Source organism: Vipera ursinii (assembly GCF_947247035.1).
Source record: "Vipera ursinii genome assembly, chromosome: 1".
NCBI classification, from domain to species: Eukaryota; Metazoa; Chordata; class Lepidosauria; order Squamata; family Viperidae; genus Vipera; species Vipera ursinii.
In genome coordinates, this window is record NC_139512.1 from 311,907,703 (window position 1) to 311,929,909 (window position 22,207).

General features: G+C 36.5%; 1 protein-coding gene across 1 annotated transcript in view; it reads right to left on the reverse strand.

The window, feature by feature from the left end:
* SYT14 (synaptotagmin 14) overlaps positions 1–15,816 on the reverse strand; it is a gene marked incomplete at its 5' end in the record, with an annotated part of 69,061 nt that extends 53,245 nt beyond the window's left edge. The window contains 2 exons of the mRNA XM_083379518.1: positions 12,793–13,011; positions 14,946–15,816. Of these exons, the coding sequence (XP_083235644.1) occupies positions 12,793–13,011; positions 14,946–15,816 (1,090 nt within the window). The remainder of the gene's footprint in view (positions 1–12,792; positions 13,012–14,945) is intronic.
* Between the last annotated feature and the right edge of the window lie 6,391 nt (positions 15,817–22,207).

Sequence of the window (22,207 nt, forward strand, 5' to 3'; positions counted from 1 at the left end):
TCAAAAAAACCAAAACAATATCTAGAGCAGACATGTCAAACTTGCAACATCACATGACGTGTGACATCTTGGGACTGTTTTGCAATTGCCGGCAATGGGGTGGGTGCGGCTTCTGCATGACGCGTCCAGCCCATGGGCTGGCAGTTTGACACCCCTGACCTAGAGTATATACACGAATATTGGCAGATGTGACTTGTGACTATTGAAAGTTATGATGGGTCTCTGCAGTACTACCTATGACCCAGATTTGTTCCAGCAGCTACCCTCCTTGTGGTCACATGCTCATGTTTTGAATGCTTGGCAACCAGCCCATATATATGGCCATTTGCAGCATCCCACAATCCCATGATCACTAGTTACAATGTTTTTCACCAGAATCCAGCACTGACTTTCAGTTTCTGGCAAAAAAAATACCCAATGTTTAAAATGGAATCACCTAATGACCTCGGTGTTCACTCAATGGATATGGTGTTAGTTTCAGATGCTGCAAAAGAGGTCATAAAATCAGGCATGGTCAGTCACGTGCTGACTTGCTTAATGACTGGTGTAACTTACAACTTAATTTTGGGCAGTTATGACTGACGACTACCTTACACAGAAGTCAAATTGACTATGTTGTTGATAGAAGAGCTCAGTCATAACAGCAAAATCATAGCCAGGGGATGACTGTGGAACAAATTATGAACTGCTCACATACAAGCTCTAAATTAAGCTAATTTAGAAAATGAAAGTCAACCAATTTCCAGGTATGATCTTGAGCATTTTCAAGGAGAACATCATTTCAAGGAGAACATCAATTGTTTTCTAGTCTTGAACCTCATGAATAATGTACCAGAAGAACCATGACATTAAATCAAGGAAATTGTTAAGGATGAATGTGAAACAAGATTGCCAAAGAACAAGAAACAGAAAAAAGCAAAGCTACGTCAAAACAATCAAAGCTGTCAAGAAAAGAAGCCAAAATCAAGAATTTCAGAGGATTGTTAGAAGACAGAAGAAACAGTATTGCAATGATATTTGTAGAAATATTGAAAATGGAGACAGGCATGCATATAAGGAGAATTATTCAAGAGCTCTCTGAACTCATAAGGAGGCTTCAATCTCAAACAACTATGCTATAGAAACCAGTGGTCAAATATTAACTGATTCAAAGAAAATCAAACATATAGAACATCCAAAATACTTAGACGTATTTCTTACTTATAAGAATCTCTTTTACTAGAAGATGAAATCAGTCCAACACTTCAGTCAAAAGTCTTGTTAACCAAGTCAAAAGGCTACAGTTATTGAGGGAATGGGGAGGTGGTGGTTCAGCAATTAGTTTCAGTTCAGTTTCAGTTTATTTGATTTATATACCGCCCTTCTCCTTGGTAGGACTCAGGGCGGTTCACAGGGCATATATAAAAAACAAAAAACACTATACAAAAATTAAAAAAGAATTAAACCCTTGCCCAATAAAACAGTAATACAGATTAAAAACAATTAAAAAACCCATAATCCCCATCAGGCCAGACCAGCTAATTCGAACAGATGGGTCTTCAGGCCCCGACGGAAAGTTCGAAGGTCTGGTGCTTCGAACTTTTAAAGATGCTGAGCTTGTCAGCTGGAAACCTGACAGCCTGGGTTCAAGACCTGAGCACTGAATGATGGAGTCAGCTTGCATTACTTGCCCCAGCTCCTGCCCACTTAGAAGTTCAAAAGCATCCAAATGCAAGTAGGTAAATAGATACTATTTTAGTGGGAAGGTAACAGCATTCTGTGTGCCTCGGCATACAGTCATGTTGGTCACATGACCATGGAAAAGTGTTTGGACAATGCTGGTGGCTCCCTTGGTTAAGAAACGGAGATGAGTACCGACCCCCAGAGTTGTTCACAACTGGACAGGGGGAACTTTTACCTTTATTGAGGGAATATCTATAGAAATATGATTAGCAAGAGAAGAATCTGTAAAAGTTCTAACCAAACTGTCAGCAAATCTGGAAAATGAAACAGTAGCTAACATACCAATACCAAAGAAAAGATACCTAACAGAGTGTGTAAACTATTATACAACATCCTTAAATTTCATACATCAGCAAAATACCATTCAGCATTATTTAGCACAGTTTAGAGTCTTACATGAAAAGGGACATTCCAAATATTCAAGTGATCTTTAAATCACACTGGGAACCAGAGACAAAATAGCTGTCATGTATTGGATCAAACCCCAAAATAAACCAATATATATTTCATTGTTTATAGAAAACTTTTTATTGTATCTATCATGTCAAGCTGTGGACTGTCCTTGGGAAAATGGGGATCTTAAAACAATTTGTTGTCCTATAGACAAGTCAGAAATTATATAAAATCTGGATGGAACATGACAAAACAGACTAGCTCCAGGTCAGCAAAGGAATGAGACAAGGCAGCACAGTCTCCCATATATCTGCTGAATGTATATTGAGGGAAAACTGAATTAGGAGAATGTGGTTTTAAAATTGGGAAAAGAAACACCAATAACCTGCACTACATTGATAGCACTATTCTAACACGTGAAAGTGTAAATGATCTGCAATTTCTGTAGTAATGAAAATGAAAAAATGGGTTAAAGATTAAATGTAATCTTTACATTAAATGTAATCTTTACAATTGAATCATGGCAACTGGGACAGCAACCAACCTAATGAACAATGAAGATACAAAAGTGGTAAATAATAATTATGAGAAATACACGTTTGGAGGAATCTATGATTGGGGTTAAAATTGGTGATAGAAATATCAACAGCCACCAATATGCAGATGATATAGCATTGCTTGCGGAAAGCAAGGAGAATCCTGAGTGATTAATCCTGATAGTCAAAGATAAAACTGAAAAATTTGGGCTGCATCTTAACATCAAGAAAACAAAGTTAATGACAACTGCAGAGAGCACACAAGTCAGAGTGCAGATCGACAATGAGACCATCAAAACAGTAAAGGAATTGACCAAAATGGTGACTGCAACCCTGCGATCAGAAAGCACTTGGAAGAACTGCAGTGTCTGGCATGAATAACATTTGGAAGAGTAAAGACATCAGTCTCCCAACCAAATGCAGATTAGTTAAAGGATAAGGTCTATTTTGTGGCCATTGAGCCAACATTGTCCTGATGGCATTTAAAGCAAGTGTGATATGTTATTATTTTGTTAAGTGTCTTTCATTAGCTTTCACAGAAGTTCATAAATGAAGACCAGTAACAGCAATATTTACATTTTCTGTTTATAGTTCTTTAAATCTAAGATATACAGACTATGTTGGTGGCTGGTGACATATACTCTGTCTTCTGCATACAATTATAATACAAAGCTGTATCAGAGTAAAACCTCAGTTTAAAAGACTTGAGTAGCAGATTTTGAATACAATGGACAGTATCCTTATCAGGATAGCATGCCAAAATAATGGACTTGTCCATTATTTGGAAAAGCAGTTTCAACAATAGACTTTGATTTCCCCAAAAATGGATATGCTTCAGTCCATGTTTGATTTCCAAATGGGGGAAGGAAATTGCTAGGAAAATTGGACACATTGGTGGGATATTCCGATACTTTATGTTTATATTCCTGTTAGTAGGAAGAAATAGAAAGTACTGTGAATATGAAGTAAGGTGATGGGAAGTGTATTGGGATGATGGTGATTACAAATCAAGAAAAGGAGGCTGAGAAGTCTAGGAAATTGGTCAGGTAGCATTTTGGGAAAAAGTTAAGTTGAATGTGGGTGAGAGCAGCATGTTAGGATAGCAGTTAATGTGGGAAGGAAGTAAGCTGCTGGGAACACCAACTGTTCAAATAGTAGGCTAATGGATATAAGGATGATTTAGCAAGAACAGCAATTTATTTCCTCCAACTGGTTCTTATCCTGAACAATACTTTGTTACTGACAAACATTCGAGAAAAATTGTTCTTAATGTTAGTCTTGAGAATGAGTTCCATTAGAAGGCTAACTCTGTGACTGGAAAGAGAAAGGGAAAAAAAGGAAATATTTGGATTTAAGATGTACCGGCATTTAAACCACCTGTTTCCCAAGCAGTCCATTAAAACAAGGTTTGGCTCTATTTAAATACCAATTTAATTATCATACAAGGTCACATCTGGACTGCAAAATTCCAAATAGTCAAGTAAGAAACAAGTAGGTCCAAACCCACTAACAGTCCATATTGTTGAAGCTTATATGTGATAGCTCATCTATCGTGTGTGTATTTTGTACAAACTGCTGCCAATTGTACTGACAGAGATTCTGGAAAGTCTTTCAAAACTACAATTCTCAGGGTTCTTTTTAACTTAATGTCCCATAATGCACAAGGTTTTCCTAGTCTATAAACTGATTTTTTGGCGGGAGGCTTACAATTACTATTGAACACGCCTAATTTTTTAGGACAGGATCATCTGGTCAAATTCTGTATACAAAAGAATGTGATCCAGCTAACTTCCAGTGTATAATGAGGGAACAGTTGTGGAAGGATACTTGCAAGTCCATGACATCCAACTAAGGTTACTAAACCAACATTTTCAGGTGTTTTAACAAATTGGATCAAAACCACTTAAAGTATTATATGTAGGTGACATAAGATTCTGGTTTGTTTGTTTTTTGGTGCAACAGACAAATTAGGCTGGCAACTACAAGTCTGTGTGGGAAACAGAAGCAGTTCTGGATATAGGAGTTAATCCCAAATCAACTCCTTTCACAGAAAAGTCCACCTGAGACCTTTTCATTTGTGAGAATTGCTTGCAGCAGTATTCTATCTTCCAAGGCATAGCAAAGGGCCCTAGAATCAACTTCACTGAGTAGAATTGTGCCCTTATTATGAGAAAATGTCTGAAACTACTTTTAAAATGTGTTATTTTACACCTACATATATACAAATACCATTTATGCATAAAAAATATGTGGGGTTGAAATAGAGCATGTATATCTTGCATTGTGATGTGTATTTTAGTACATAGCTGTTCTTAATAAAATTATCCTAAGTGTGATAACTTTGTTTTCATCAAAGAAAACTTTTCTTCTTCATAAACAATTTGTATCTGCCAGCTCTTAAGGGCTATATAGTTATATAAAATCAGTTACAGATGGAAGGTACTCCATGCAAGTTAATTTCTTAAAATCCAAACCAAGCAGATATCCTCACCAGAAGGCTGCAGTTTAGTGGTAGTGGTTTTTGTTTTTAAAAGCAAAGTGCCAGAGTGTCTGAATGAGAATTCAGTCAGGTGAAACCGCTGAAGTTTAGAGAAAAATCTCACAAGCTTTCTATAGTAATGATGTGATTAGACTATTCAGATTGGGAAAAAAAGATATAGTAAAGTAATACACAGATGTATTCAGTTATAGACAATCATTTTGTAGCAGACGTCCCCTTACCCTTTATCTTGAGTCTCTTGGCTTCTTGACTGAGCCAATTTTCTACTACGGTCAAAGATTGAGAAAGTTGTTGAATATCTTCAAGAAAGTCCAACAATATAATTCACAAATTACATTAAACAGAGAAATTGCAATCTTCACCATGTCATAATGTGCTATAAACTAAAAACTCAACTGAAGCCTGTCATTATCTTTAAAAATATTTTATTAGCTACTGCCTTTCGGTATAAATTTTATGCTATTTTATACTATAAAACATAGATATTAACTTTTCATTAAGTGTGTTACCGCATTGTATTTTATTGCATGGGGGGGTGTGAGAGAGTAGAAAGCATCAGTCAGAAGGGCCAAGATACAAAATAAACAATGGCATACCATTCATACATCTTTCTGTTTTTTCTTCTTGTCTGTTGGGCAGTTTTGGGGAACTTGTTTTTTATTGTAACTGTGGCAAGTCTATCTTAGCCCTTCTATCTCAATTTTTGTAAGGTTTTTTTATCCTAAAGAGGCAGGAAAAATTGCTACTGGTTTAATTTAGCAAGAAAGCATTAGGTTAGTGGTAAAAAAGGACTTTAATTGCTTGCATCAGGAATAAAAATACAAGATCTCTATTTTATCACTTATATTGTAAATTTTATGGCATTTTTCTTTCCAAGAACTGAAGCAAGATCCAATATAAGTACCTTTTTAAGGTTTGCCTTTAAATTTTACCTAAAGGTTAATCTGCAAATCCATCATTTTAATAACTTTAAACATTTCTCAATAACTTTTATTTGGAATTTCCCTTGAAGTGATTTAAACTTCTTTTACTAAGGGTAGCTGAATACTTTTTTATCTGTATAGTGATCATCATTTTGAAAAAAGATCCTTGAAATACATAGTGGACATACTTCCTAAAATATAAATATCCAAGGTCCTTCATGATACAGTATGTATATATATACTGTAGTATCTGTAAAACCCTAAACAATTAAAAAAACAAATTTGTTTTTCATGAAACATTGTTCTTAAAGGTAAAGGTAAAGGTTCCCCCACACATGCATGCTAGTTGTTTCCGACTCTAGGGGCCGGTGCTCATCTCCATTTCAAAGCCGAAGAGCCAGCGCTTGTCCGAGGACGTCTCCATGGTCATGTGGCCAGCATGACTAGATGCCAAAGGCGCACGGAATGCTGTTACCTTCCCACCGCAGTGGTCCCTATTTTTCTACTTGCTTTCAAACTGCTAGGTTGGCAGAAGCTCGGACGAGTAACAGGCGCTCACTCTGCTACGCGGCACTCGGGATTCGACCCACCAAACTGCCGACCTTCTGATCGACAAGCTCAGCGTCCTAACCCACTGAGCCACCGCGTTCTTAAGTATAGGTAAATAAAGTAGTTCACTATTATATATCTGTTGTTATAAAAGCTAGAAAGGATGCTGTATTGTTAAACTTTAATTTTGTATCAATTTTTATTTTATTCAGTATATATGTCAACATAATACATATATAAGGCCTAAACGTTGTTTTATAGTCTTCATTTCTAATGTGAGACAAGAATTTCAGTAGTTCAGCTCTGATCATTCATGAGCAGGCTGGTGGTATTTTCATCTTGTTAATGATGTGCTGGTTACTGTTTTCTCTGCCATTATGTCCTAGGATGGGCAGATATCTCTCCATTGCAAATCAAATCGATAACTGACTCTTCTTCATTAATGTTTTCCTGCATTCAAAGTAAATTCATTTGTAATATGTCATATTTCAACATATTCTTTCTCTGAAAAAGTTAGAAATAAGCCTAAATATGCTTTGAACATTTTAAGACAAAGTGTGCTGATACTTTTGGTAACAAAATCAGTACTTATGAAATACTAAAAGCCATATTGTGCTAAACATCTATTTTTATTATAAAAGTTACTCACTTGAGTTGTTGAACATTAAAACTGCAAATTCTTGGAAAACCATAGTTCCATTTTTATTTTCATAGGAAAAAAATCTAATTTTTGTTCCCATGAAAGAGAAATTGTAGTCATACAGGATTTAACTTTCCAAAACTGCTTATTTCTTATTCTTTTTCAACATAAAACTAATAAAAATAGATGCCTGCATGCTTATACTATAAGCTAAACAATTCCAAAACAATCAACCACTTGGTTTGGAAATTATTACTATCCTCCCTTGTAAAAAATAATAATCAAATGTTGATGAACAGTGCCTATCCTGTAGATCATAGATTCCCCACCTCTGGACCACAGAACGGCACCAGTCGATGGATCACCAGGAATTGGGCCAGACAAACAAGTGAAGCCACATCCATGCATGCATGGGATCCACGCAGTGTACAGAACCATGCTTCCCAAGGTCTGTGCAAAAACCGCCCCCTACAGAACCAGTCCCTGGCAACCAAAAGGTTGGGGGCCATTGCTGTACATACATTGTCAGAAGTGAAGCTGAGTCATAAAATCAGATACCCAAAAATATACAATATAGAAGTTAGTATTTCACATTGATAAAATGTTGCTTTTGGTCTGCCATGTGAGTGGCTGAGAAAAGCAAATTGAATGTACAGTATTTTCGCTGTTTATCAATAAGAAAAATAGAAACTGAGTGTGAAATATGCAGACAGTCTCTCAGAACTCTACTACTATGGCTTGGCCCGTGAGGTAAAAAGCTGGAAATCTCAAATATCCTCTCCCTTAAGCCCTATGTGGCCAATCTTTTGGCTTGCCTGGGCCACATTGCATGAAAAGTTGTTGTCTTGGGCAGCATATAAAATATATAGTTTTATAATATAAAATCACGTAATAATCTTGTGGGTGGCATTTACTAGCTTCCAGGGTTGCATGTGATGCTTGGACTGCAGACTGGACATGCCTGGAATACACACTCAGACTCTTCCTTTCTATCTGCATATAGCAGCTTGGTGGACCTCTCCCTAACCCTAGTCTAAAACCCATTTTTACAACAGGTGCTGTTATTCTGATGAGAGATAAAATTAGGAAAAAAAATGAGATAATTTCAACAGAACCACTTCCCAACATGTTACTAGAAGCTTCCAGCTCTTTCACTCACTCTTTTGGGGAGACACACCAATTCATAAAAGTGACAAAAAGAAAAAAAAAGATCATATAAAACATCCAATTTTAACTTCAAATTCTAACATACAACAACACACCCTCATGGGGAGGATGGATTAAAGGTGGATCAAGGGTCTTGATGAAACAGCTGTTTTCAGAGTAAACATTTGCAGCCAAATCACCAAGCTCGGAGATCAAACCAACAGCCCCACAACTGTTTTCAATTGAGACAATCAAAGATGCAGCATTGCAGTTTGACCACAAGATGGTACTGGTCAGCAACAAACTGCTAATATATATACTGTATGTATGTCTGTGTGTGTGTGTGTGTATGTATATATATATATATATATATACATACATATGACACATATTTCTCCCCTTGCAAAAAGGCTAACAAAGCGAGAGAGAACCTGTGGCTCAAGAAGTAACACTGCCTAACGTGCAAGCAGCCCAGGTTCGAATCTCAGAAGGGTATGACTGACTGATGAGGACTAATGAGTCCGAAATGCATATCAGCCTCCCTAAATTCTTTGTTAGTAATTTACACAAATATATGAACTGTCCGGTGTGACTACAGCCTGTTCGATGGCCTTTGAGATAAGGCTGAAAACAGGAAATAAAGATTTGCCCCATGTTTGGGGCCTAGCAAGGTAATCTAAGAGTTAACATATGACACATATTTCTCCCCTTGCAAAAAGGCTAACAAAGCGAGAGAGAACCTGTGGCTCAAGAAGTAACACTGCCTAACGTGCAAGCAGCCCAGGTTCGAATCTCAGAAGGGTATGACTGACTGATGAGGACTAATGAGTCCGAAATGCATATCAGCCTCCCTAAATTCTTTGTTAGTAATTTACACACACACACACACACACACACACACACACACACACACACACACACACACACACACACACATATATATATATATATATATATATATATATATATATATATATACAAACTTATCAAGGAAACATTAGACAGACTATAAAACCGAATTCATCCCAAGTACTGTATATAATAATTTCTCTCCTAACAGATGTGATTAGGAAACTGAAAGTAAATACAGAGCAAATGCCTGCTGTTATTGCTTTTATATATGCTTTTTATTTTTAAAATAAAAGCTGTTTATCTAGTCACATTCATGAAGATGTTACAGTCAACTACTGAGTATGATAATAAGTTTCTGGAACGAGGAGGTTCTTTGCTGGGTGTGGTACTATGTCTGACAGATATTTGTATGATAGTAATAATTATGTAATTATATATATTTTACTTCAAATGTATCATTTTGACAAAGCCAATAATGAAAAAGGCTAACAACATATTCAAAATACAGAATACATAGAAGCAATATGATTTCTTTGTAAAATATACAACAGTATTCACACTATAAAAGCAATTCAAAAGACTTGAAATAAGCAGAAGCCAAATACAACTCCTAAGAAAGCACAGTCCATTATTTAGGAATGACACATCATAGTCTCTTAGATAATAAAGAACAAATTTGGTCCATCAAATTTCCAGATCACACAATATAGTTTCACAATGGAAACTATAATGGAAAAAAAGAAAATAACAGTTAAAATTTTGCACAGGCCAAGCAAATTAACAGATCAAGAAAGAATATTAAGCTATTTGTCTCATTCTCGCTTTCTTACAGCTCCAGTAGGATTTCTCTTACCAGCATTGTTAGTCATTTCTTACAGTCTATTTCCAATTCATGTCTTCCAAAAAAGCACTCCTAGAAAAACTACTGGGGCATATATTGCAGATTAAACTAGTTTTAGTAAACTAAACATTTTGTTTGTTTAAATTACTACTAACATTTTTTATTATGTGCTCTACCTTCTGAAGCCTACAACAATGAACAAAAGAATACAATCTTTAATTTAAAAAACATGACAATAACTAAATCCTGTAAAAGACAATAACAATGCAAAAAAATAGTAATAATCAAGTTTATTTTAAGAAATCTGTCTAAAAGACAACCTCCTCCTTGAGCAGCTATTTTCCTACAAATACCTGAGTGCTCTTTAAACAACTACAGGCTTTGTATCCTGCAACTGATTACTATATCCCAATAATTCAACAATAAACACTTGTCGAGGCCTTGGACTATTAGCACGCTTGCTCAGCACTATTCCCACTTTCTGTTTCATATCATAACATAAACAAGTAGAGCTCCACTCATAGCCTGAAGCTACTGTATGGCATAATCTTTTGCATAAATACAGTATATTCTAAGAAAAGGTATCTATGGATCCAGGTAACCCACTTCCTCCAGAGCCTTTTGTAGCTGCAGACCTACCCCCTTCTCAATAACCTTTTACATCCCCCCTCCACTTTGGGGGAAGGGTGGAAATTGGAGCCTCTTCCAATCCCCATAGGTAATCCAGAAGTATATCAGGTCAGTGATAATGAACGCCACTGGATGATATAGGAGGCCAGGATAGTTGCATCACCATCATTCTCACTTCATTAGAGGTCACTGACAAGCATGAGCGATTTTGCATCAGTATTATGCCCCAGACTGAAGCCTAACTGATAATGCAGACAATCCATTTCCTCCAGGGTCCTCTGAGCCACAGCCTGACCACCTTTAAACAAAGGAAGGTTGAAGATTGACAAAAAAATTGTCCAGTACTGCTGGGTCCAGGCATGGCCTCTTGAGGAGGGGGCAGATTATCACCTCCTTTAAAGTAGGTGGAAACTCCTTTTCAGCAAGGAAGCTTTTATCATAACTTGAATACAGCTGTGTGTTCTCAGGAGCCTTTAATCAGCCAGGAAGGACATGGGTCTAATACGCTGGTGCCAGAGCTTACAGTCCCAAAGATTCTATTCCACTTTTTCAAAAGCCACCCAATCAAACTGAGCCCAGATAACCAGACAAAACAAAGGACCACTCATCTTCCTAGGACCAGAACAGCTGGAGGTCAACGCTGAGTGCATCCTAAAACAATTTTTCAACAGATGCTTTCACAGTGGCCCTAGAAAGGTTTATCTAACCACTTCCTTATCCAGAAAGGACCAGATCACCTGAAACAAGGTCACCAGGAGACTATCAAAGAAACAGGCATGTTTCACCAACCCTTATTGCTACAAGTTAGTCCTTAATAAAGGCTCTTACTTTATCCGGTCAGAACCATTCTTCATCTTCCACCAGAGACAATATAAGCATCTCTTATGAAACTTCATCTCCCAGAGTTCCTCTGAGAACCAGAGGGACATCTGGGCTCCAACCACATAGAGAGTTTGCATAGGCATAATCTATAAGGCTGCTGTCCCTTGTTCATTCTAAACAGTGACTAAGGCCTCAATTGAAGCATAGACCAGAGCTGCAGGACTTAGCCCAAGTTTCCTCTGGAACTGTCAGGTCTATCAGGCAGTTAAAGGTAAAGCTAAAGGTTCCCTCGCACACGCATGCTAGTCGTTTCCGACTCTAGGGGCCGGTGCTCATCTCCGTTTCAAAGCCGAAGAGCCAGCGCTTGTCCGAGGATGTCTCCGTGGTCATGTGGCCAGCATGACTAGACGCCAAAGGCGCACGGAACGCTGTTACCTTCCCACCGTAGTGGTCCCTATTTTTCTACTTGCATTTTTACGTACTTTGGAACTGCTAGGTGGGCAGAAGCTGGGACGAGTAACAGGCGCTCATTCTGCTAGGCGGCACTCGGGATTCGACCCGCCAAACTGCCGACCTTCTGATCAACAAGCTCAGCGTCCTAACCCACTAAGCCACCGTGTTAGGATGGATTAACTGAATAGGTTGTTCCTCCTCATGCAGCAGGGGCAATCTGGTAAGCTCCAAAGCTAGCAGGAAGTGTTCCATCAGGTATTTTAAAATTCAGTGATACCTTTATTTTACAATAAAGTTTGTATGCAAATTTCCATAGCAATTTATGTCATTTGCAGTATGCCATCATTATACAACTTTGTCATTTCTGTAATGAAAATGAAAATTTGAATGAAAAAAATGTCATTTATGTAAATCATGAAACTGACATAAATTGACATAATGTAATTTGCATTAATGCTCATAATGTTGTTCTCATGCAATTGACAGAAAATTGTTCTGATGAATGAACGATTAGAATAACAGACAACCTTCTTTACCAACTGGTCTTTTAAACCAAGATTTCACATTTATTGCTTTCTTTCAAGTTGACTTTTACATACACTAAGCACTCAGAAAACAAACACATTTTAAACATCCAGGTTTTTTTACCCACAAATCCTAAACTATTTCCAAAGTACAGTCATTTTTAGGGTGTACTGTTATCTATAATTTTTATCTTACAAATGCAATGTCTTTAAAATACTTTTTAATATGAGAAACAAGAACTATAGCAAATCATGTCATACCTTCATCTACAGAGGCTTCACTACTATACCCATCATATTCTGCAGACAAAGGACTATACTTTTGTCTGGTTTCCCAAAGATAATTTTTATGTTGTCTACTGTCGCCTGCTGGTGGCCATGAATTTTGTGTTCTTGACAAGGCTTCATGGTATTTACCCAGTGCCTCATCTTCACTCTCCGATGACGAACCATGCTGGTCTTTATTTCTATATAAGTTATCTATTTTGGGAAAAGAGAAAAAAATTAACAGATGGTGATATATTTGTTATATTTGGCTAGACACTAAGTAGCTTAAATATCAAAATAACCCGACAATCAACTAAATGTATTCATTTATTAGTTTTATTAATGCTTCAGAAAGCACAAAACCTCTAGTGGAGAAATAATCAGGTTCTAAAGGAATATCAGGGTTATCTCTGTTGTTTTGTAGCTTTTTGATATCATATAATTCCTCCATTTGCGTTTTATTTTGTCCCATCCCAATATTTCACTGAATTTCTCACTTTTCTTTCTAGAAAGGGTATCAGATTTATAAATAACATTGAAATAAGTAGTTTACATTATTCTGTCTATTGGATACATATTTTTATTAACAAAACTTGTTTACAGTTGTTGTTTTTTTAGCAGAAAACGTCAGTAGGATCAGATCTTATTGATATTTGAAAAGATCGCAAGAAAATTCCAAGGCTGCAAGCTAGTTTGGGAAGTCAAAAAATACAGTGAAAGAAAACAATAAGAAACTAGTTCTATATTGTTGCTATGCAGACTAATGGATGATTCCAGGAAGTCATCAGTTGTATGTCCAAAGCAAATCTTTTTCTTACCAAGCAGGAGAATGACTTCATTATGACTTCATAATTTCTATGTAGGTTCTCTTTTACTATTATTTCTGAGAGATTCATATGGGTAGTTCTTGAATTACAACCATTTGTTCAGCGATTGTTCAAAGTTAAAGCAGCTCTGCACTAATGGTACTTACGCCTGGTCCCCAAAGTTATGCTGTTGTAGCACCACTGTGGACATGTGATGAAAATTCAAGCCATTGTAGTCTGCTCACACTTATGACGGCACAGGGGCTTCTACTCCCCACACCCACCTGCATTCACCACCCCTGCCTCCTTGCATTCCATTGCTCCAGCTGACCAAGCATATCCAGCCTGGTTCTTCATGAGGCAGCAGCTGGCCATGTGAGGCCTTCTTCCCATGCTCCTATGTTGCAGTTTCTTCATGAGACCGGAAAGAAGGGCTCACACGGCCAGCAATTCATGAACTGGGCATGCTTTGTCAACTATGGAAAGTATTATTTTTATTCAATATGATACATACAAAGATCAAGGAAAAACAGAGGTAAAATGTGAAAAAAGTTTAATAGCTGGTATTTAAGATAAATAGCAATGTTTAGTACAGAAAAAATGTTTTGAAACCTTAGAGGTATGAGAGTGAAGCTTGTTCTCCAAGCTTGTGGGAGAACGAATCTTCACCCTCATCCTACACCCGAGCTACAGATATTCACCATCTTAGAGGTATGTCAGTAAATTGTGCAAATCAGTATTCAGAAATCGTATACAGTGTTAGCAAGAATATAATGCAATTTAGGTAATCATTTTTTCACTGACTCTCTGAACCTCTGTTGTTGCCTGAAAACCTCTCAAAAGGATTTGAAACTGGGGGTGTATATTACTTTGGATTTGAACACAAAATGATATTTTTGGAATACCTGGGAACATAAAAAGAGTAACTATCTACCATTCCTTAAACAAAATACATCTTCTTTTGGAGGCTGTATAGCATCTTTTTCTACAAAAACATAGCGTATTTCGAGGAGTGGCAGGAGACAGATATTAAATTTGTGCTGCTACATACTCTGGAGGACCTTTATGCCTTCAAATCCAAATACCGGTATTACACAGTCTTATTAGAGAGCCCTTCTGAGCCACAGAGACAAAATTGTAAGTGGTGAAAGAAGAGAAGGAGCCATTTTATGAATTGTACTTTTCGTTCATAAAAATAGAGCTACAGTTCTAGAAAAATACACATCTCATAAAAAGGACTGTTTTATAGATACATGAATTCCATAAAACAGCTAAGAAGAATGTAGTAAAAGATCTGGAAAGGCTGAATGAATTAAGTATGGCTATGATATGACACCTCACCTTTTTCTGGTGTCTTCTTACTACTCACTTCTTTTAAAAAACTTTCTGAGTACTTATTCTTTTCCTTTGAAATATCAGATGTTACATTTTCTTCTTGCTTTGTCACAAGTGTCTTGTATTTGTTTCCTTTTACTTCATGACAACGGTTTAGTTTTTCAGATCTTGAGTCTGACAGTTCTAGTGTTTGTTCCTCAGTTTCTTCCAAATTCCTGAATGAAATACTATGCACTTCTTTAGTGTTTTTCAAGTCAGGTTCCGTTGGGTTTTGCTTTATTTTTTCACACACACTTTCATTAGATTGGTTTGACACAGCATGTGACTGTCTACCTGATTCATGATTAAGAAATTCCTCTGGCTTATAAGTACCGTAATTCTCTCTACAATCTTTTGATATCTGTTTTTCTAAGTAGTTAATTTTGCCCTGAGCATGTTTTATATGTGACTCACAAATTTTTGTCTCAATAAAAAAATTCTTTGGTTCAGGAACATTTTGCTGAGAATCTACTTTGCCTTTATCAGGACAAAGCCCCCTACCATCATCTGTACATATGATTTCTGAAGAAGCACTTTGTCTGTGTTTTTCTTCCGGTACACATTCTTCTCTCACAAAATTTTCTTTAACGTTATTTAGTGAGGTCACTTTTTTATCTTTGTCTGGCAGAAGTTTACCTTCTTGCACTCTACTAGTTGTGCTTTCTGTCTGAAAACTGCTCAACATGCTTGTTACCTGCTCTGTAATAGAGTCAGCTACTGTGTAGCTGACATCACCAACAGCACTAGTAAAATCATCTACAGCGTTACTTAATGTGTCAACCAGGGAAGACACAGAAGGAACTCTGAGATTTTGTTGCAAATGTTTGAAAAATGACATATTTCAATTGTATATTAATAAATTAATATGTTACAAAAAATCACAATATTGTGAATGTGTCACTCCACCAATTTATTTATCTTTAACTAAAGGGCAATTAACGTTAGTCTTCTGGTTTGATTATCTTGAAAGGAATAAATAGGAAAAGATAATTTTCTTTATGAAGCCAGAATCAATCCTTTTCTAGGATTTTTACAATATTATAGTAAAACATGAACTACATATAACCAGATATTTAAAATATTGAACAGCAGATACTGGATTTTATTCTATACCTGCAAAGGAAAAGTTTAAATATTTAAAGAATATACCAAAATGAATATGCTTTGGGTTACTACAAAACAATAATTAATAACATGCATCCCCTGCCTTTTTCCTAGTATAAAGAACTTATACTAGAAGTTATGCCCTAATATAACTTCATTCCAGACTGCAAACATTCTAAAGGCATGGATATGATCTAAACAAAATATAAACATAAAAGCCTAATTTAAATTAATGGGTTTATCTAATTTCTGGTTGCACTCAATGTAAATAAAAGTTAAAACCCATCCAACCTACTCATCGGTTAGATGTAGTGTTTTGAGACACAGCAGCAACATCCAGGTCAGGGCTATGATGGTGCACTCAGTAATCAGAAAGGACAATGTATCAGAAAGGAAATAACTCAATAACTAATCTTAGCTTCGGTTGGATAGTCTCTAGCTTTCTTTATATTGAGTCATCTATAAGAATATTCTCCCATATATCTTGGAAAATACATTTGTTTTGCTATATATTAGTATGATGGTATAGTTTATTAATTGTATTTAGGAAAGTGTTTTTTTTTCAAATGTTTTAAAAGCTCAATACTTCAACTAAATAAAATAATTTCCCTAAATAAATAATAATGACCAAGCACTATAGACACATTGATAAAAATATTGAGTTTACCAGATATGTTTTTATTTCAACCAAACTTTCATTCCATGATACATTACTGCCCTAGACGTTTTCTACGTCTTTCAAAATCATATGTTGCAGAATTTTATACTTACGCAGTTTGTCCTGTGAATTTTTTTGGGAACTGTAATGGGAATTAAGGTCTGGGAGACCTCCAATATTTTCAAAACACATCTTCTTGTTAATATACAGAAAAAGAATCAACAGCAAGATGATAAGTACCCCAACTGCTGATAGAAATCCAACTGCCTCAGGAGATACTAGAAGAAACAAAACCATAATCAGAGTGCAAGACCAACACAATTTATAAAAATCAATTATCATATCTTACCCTAAATTATATGCAAGTACATAATAAGTAGTCCTCAACTTATGATCATAATTGAACCCACGATTTTGGTCATAAGACATGATGGTCATGACTTATGTGACCATGCTCAATTTTATAATTTTTGTGCAGTGGTTGTTAAGTAGACACCATGATTGTTAAGTGAACTTATTGATCATTATTGGGCGATTTTTCCAGAAATCAGAAATAAATGCCAGTTTCCAGCAAAACTGTCATGCAGGTAGTTCTCAATTACAGTCAATTACTGTTTAAATTACAGTGGTGCTTGCAACCATTGCTTGAAATTATGGCCATGCAGTGCCTCTGAAGCTACGTGATTGCGATCTGGGCTCTTGGCTTGTGGTTGCACACTTTCAATAGTTTGCTAAGCCCTCTGTGAAAATGTGATTGGCATTTGCAATCTTCCCTTCTAGCTTCTGGTCAACTGGGAAGCCAGCAGGGAAGGTTGCAAGTTGCTTTGTTTTTACAGCATAGTGCACCAGCTCCCCTCCCTGCTGCGGGCTAGAAAGTCCAGGGCGGATAGGACAATGCTGCTGCTGAAACATGAAACTCTCCTAGTATACAGTGCATCACACCAGCTTCCTGCCCTGAGAAGAAAGAAAGAGAGAAAGAGAGAGGGAGGGAGGGAGGGAGGGAGGGAGGGCCAGCATGCTGAGCTAGAGAAAGGAAGCTCGAATCATTGTGATCCCAAGCTTCCTTTCTTCTTTTGCTCTATTCTTTTAGCAACCACATCTGGGAAGGCTGGGACAGCAGTAACTGAGCAAGGCCTCCACATGGACACCTCACTTCATGACTTCAATGACCTACAATTGTATTGGGCAGGCTCCATTACAGTACCAAGTTTAGGACTACCTATAAATCATGGTCACATGACTGCAGGACACTGGAAGCAGCCCTAAATATGGGTCAGTTGCCAACAGCTCAACATATGAGTTATGGGACAGAAGAGGGCACCCAAATATTGGAACTTTGAATCCAGTATCATGAAGGCTTTAGATTCTGAATCTGATGATGACATATCTGAGATATCTATGGAAGGCAAGCAGTTGGCACCAGTTGAACAGCCAATTGAGTGGCAGAAGAGGTGGGGCTGGTCAAAAGACAGAGGGAACAGCTGCTGCTGTTATGCAGTGAGGAAGATGAACTGCCACCCCTTTCCAATGCAAGGGCACACAGAGCAAAGTGTAGGGAAGAGCAATGGAGGTCAGTGAGGCTACTTGTGAGAAAGCAACCCTACTTTCCCAAATGAGACACACTGGGCTGTTCTGAGGAGCTTGGAATTAGAAATGATGTCAAAAAAAATCCTTTGTTACTCCAACTCTTTGTGCCTTGCCTCATTTCACTTTGCCTTGTCTCACCTCGTCTCACCTTGTCCCTTTGCCTCATGCTTTTGGGAACCGACCTGTCCACAACCTCTTCTATGCTTTCGACTCCAGAACCATCTGACCCCTCTTATGCTGACTTCCTGGAACTTGGAACTCTTTATTTATCCAAGCTGCTAGACACGTGGGAACTTGGTTACTTTACATGCATTGGAACATGGCTTTTTGTTACACGTTATAACTAAAAGTTTGCAACTGCCTCATGGGTGTGTGCGTGTGCTTGGCCCGAGACAGGACATCTGAGTCATTAGCTTTTTCAGGTTGCATTGTAACTTAAAATGGTAGCTAAGTGACTGGTAATAAGTTCAGGACTAGCTGCAGGATCTACTGTCTGATTTTAAAACTTAAATCTGACTTGATTACCAATCAGTGACAAACTGTGGACTCTTATTTTAGAATGCCATCAATGATTTCTCATATAAATTCTATCAACCAATCACTGAAGGTAGATTATCTTTTCCAATGATCCCAAAGAGTAGTTGGAGTCAAACTTTTTGCATCATGACAGGTCTCCAAATTAATCGCCTGTATTTCTGTCTGGTTTCTGCAGTTCCCAATGCTATCCTTTGGACTACAGCAGGGCTTCCCAAACAGGGGTGCTCCCACCACCCTGGGGGTGCGAGATGATATTCCAAGGGGTGCAAAAACTTGGGATTTCAAAATTATAGTGCATATGCATAATTTGTTGCCGTTATTTCGAACCTTTGTAAGGGGTGCGAGAATATATCAGATGCGTTCTAGGAATACGGGGTATAGAAAAGGTTGGGAGCATCTGGACTACAGCATCAGATGAAACAGCAAGTAGCAATCTTAGGACCATCAGAACTAACAAGACAGTATGTGAAACTGTACGTGGAGCTGTTCAGGAAGGAGGGGAATGTAAGTTAACATGCTCAAAGCAAAACCACTCTAAAAGGCAACACTGAGTACCTATGCAAGTAGTCCTTGCTACCAATGGCAATTAGGACTGCGTTACTAAGTGATGCCGTTCTAAAGTGTGATGCCCTATGATCACACTGAATTACAATGGCAGTTGTAGCATTCCTGTGGTCATCATTGTTGTTAGCTGCGAAGTCGTGTCCGACTCATCGCGACCCTATGGACAACGTTCCTCCAGGCCTTCCTGTCTTCCACCATCTTCTGGAGTCCATTTAAGCTCACGCCTACTGGTCATCATTAAGCAAGTCCTATGTGGTCATTAGGAATGATGTCACATGATTGCTTTTTGGAACCTCCTGCCATCTTCTCATTGACTTTGCTTGTCAGAAGCTGACAGCCAAGGTTGCAATCACATAACTACAAGCTTGCTGCCAACTACTCGAAACATGATCATGTGACTGCAGGAATGTTGCAACAGTCACAACTGCAAGGACCGGTCATAAGTCTCCTCAAACTGTCACAGTTTGTTAAAAACGACTAACTGTATGACGTCTCCTAATCTGAGAGAAAAAGCTTCTGATTCTGGACTGTGGAAATAATATTTTTGGAATTTTTTTTTTGAAAAATTGAACGTTTTTTAAAAATTATTTTTTACGTTTTATATAATCATAAATCCAAAATTTACTTAATGGTCTGTTATTGTCCTTTATATATTCAGATGGTAGCAGTAGTTAAGAATTATTTGAAGCACTTGTAACTGGGGTGTCAACTTTTTTGTGCACATTTGAAAAACAAATGTGAATTTTGATTCATTTACTTAGTTACAATTAAATATAATTAACATAAGAAACAAAAAACAAAAAAAATCCTCTTCTGTCATATCTCAAGTTATCAAGTTATAATTTGATAAAAATGTTTGAGATCTCCGAAAACCATATTCAAAGTTTTTGTAGCTGCATGTAATGCTGTATCCTCAAGTAATGGATCCTTGCCCTACAGCCCTAGATATCTTAAGGAATGTCTTTTTCCATATAACATTTTCTTTCATATTTATGTAGGAAATTTGTTTCATATTTTTTTTCTATTAGATATGCAGTGATAAATTATAAATGGCAGGACTTTTCAGTTATTATTTGTAATATTCTTTTTGCCAACAATAGTTAAAGTGATCTTAATATATTACACAGTTTGCAACATGTGTTTTTTAAAAACTGAAAAAATGAATACAATGTTCATTATTAAGTTTGATATCAAATGACTTATCTTAAAAAACATTAAGAGCACAAATATTCCTTTCACTTTTGCTAGAAGCTTGGCTCTAGTTTAACCAGAACTCAAATTATTTTTTCACTATTAACAGTTGTAACACGTTTGAATGAGGTTAGGAAGAAAGTTTAAATCTAATCCTTTTCTCAAGAGAAACTGACATTCTGGGATAATCCTATTTTGAAAATGGCAGGAAAACAGCAAGAAAACTATTGATATTCTGGATCAGCTAACCATTAAACTGTCTTTCAAAATAGTCACTACTGCAGTTTGTGATCCTATCAATAAATACAAGGAATACTGTTCATCACAATCAGGAATCAAGGCAACATGATATTATGATACAAATCATATTTAATGCAATCAAAATATTAATTATAAAGCTGTAATCAAGTATATTTACTTGTCCCTTTACTTGTCCTAAATAAACCCTTTATTTAATGCTATTTAATGGGGTTAAGGGAATACAAGAAAGAGGGTGCAACTTTAGCATCATCTAGATCAGTTTAATGACAAATGTATGTATTTGGAAGATGTATCTTGTATCAATTGGCACACTTGGATCATCTTTAAGGAGTATAAACAGCCTTTATATAGAAGACATGAGTTTATATTGATACATTTAATAAATCTATAATTCAATTGAAAAATGGCATCAAGCAGCATTTCTATTTCCAAATAAAGAATGAGGTACAGTGCAGTATATTATGCTGTATACCACCTCAATATAGTGGTAAGCATTTAAGTGGGCATAAATGAAACAGAAGCAGTATTAATTCATTACAGAACTGACTCCTCATCAGTTTAAATGCCAGGAATTGATACCAATTATATAGATGACATCTACAGTGACATCCTAAATAATTATTCAAAATTGTATCCTGAAAGCTATTAAAACATTAAAAAGTAAATTAAATGAATGATACATTTTCTAATTATTATCAATACTTTAAACATTTTTAACAAGCCTGGATAGTTAGATTTAACATTGTTAATACATACAGAAATACAAAGAATGATTAAGATTTACTAATTTTTACTATATCTATTTTTCTTTAGCAAATTAAAATAACATACTCCTTTACCACAAAATCAATATTTCTTTCACACTTAAAATTCCAACTATACTTGAATATAGACCTAAGAACATTATTTAGTAAGATAAAATAGATAGAATTATATTTGCAATGTTTTCTTAACTTACATAAAGTGTTGACTCTCAATTTCCAATGGCATATGCCTTGTATATTTATCTCACTTCATGTCATTGATAGCTTAATTATTAATGATGTCAGTGAAATGTTATCTGCCTTGTGTACAAATGAAACTAATATGGGCTTTATCTGAAACACGTCATAGCCAATTAATATACTTATGCTTTAAAATTCCATTCAATTTGAAGTTAAACATAACATAAAGAAGAAATCTAGCAATTGACAAGTGTAAAATGCAAGCATTATTTATACCAGGAGCAAAGCTCAAATTTTATACATCTTTTTCGTGCCACGCAATCAACAGGCTGAGGGAATCACAATTCTGGAAAGAAGTGGTGGCTACCTATGTCTTGAAATGT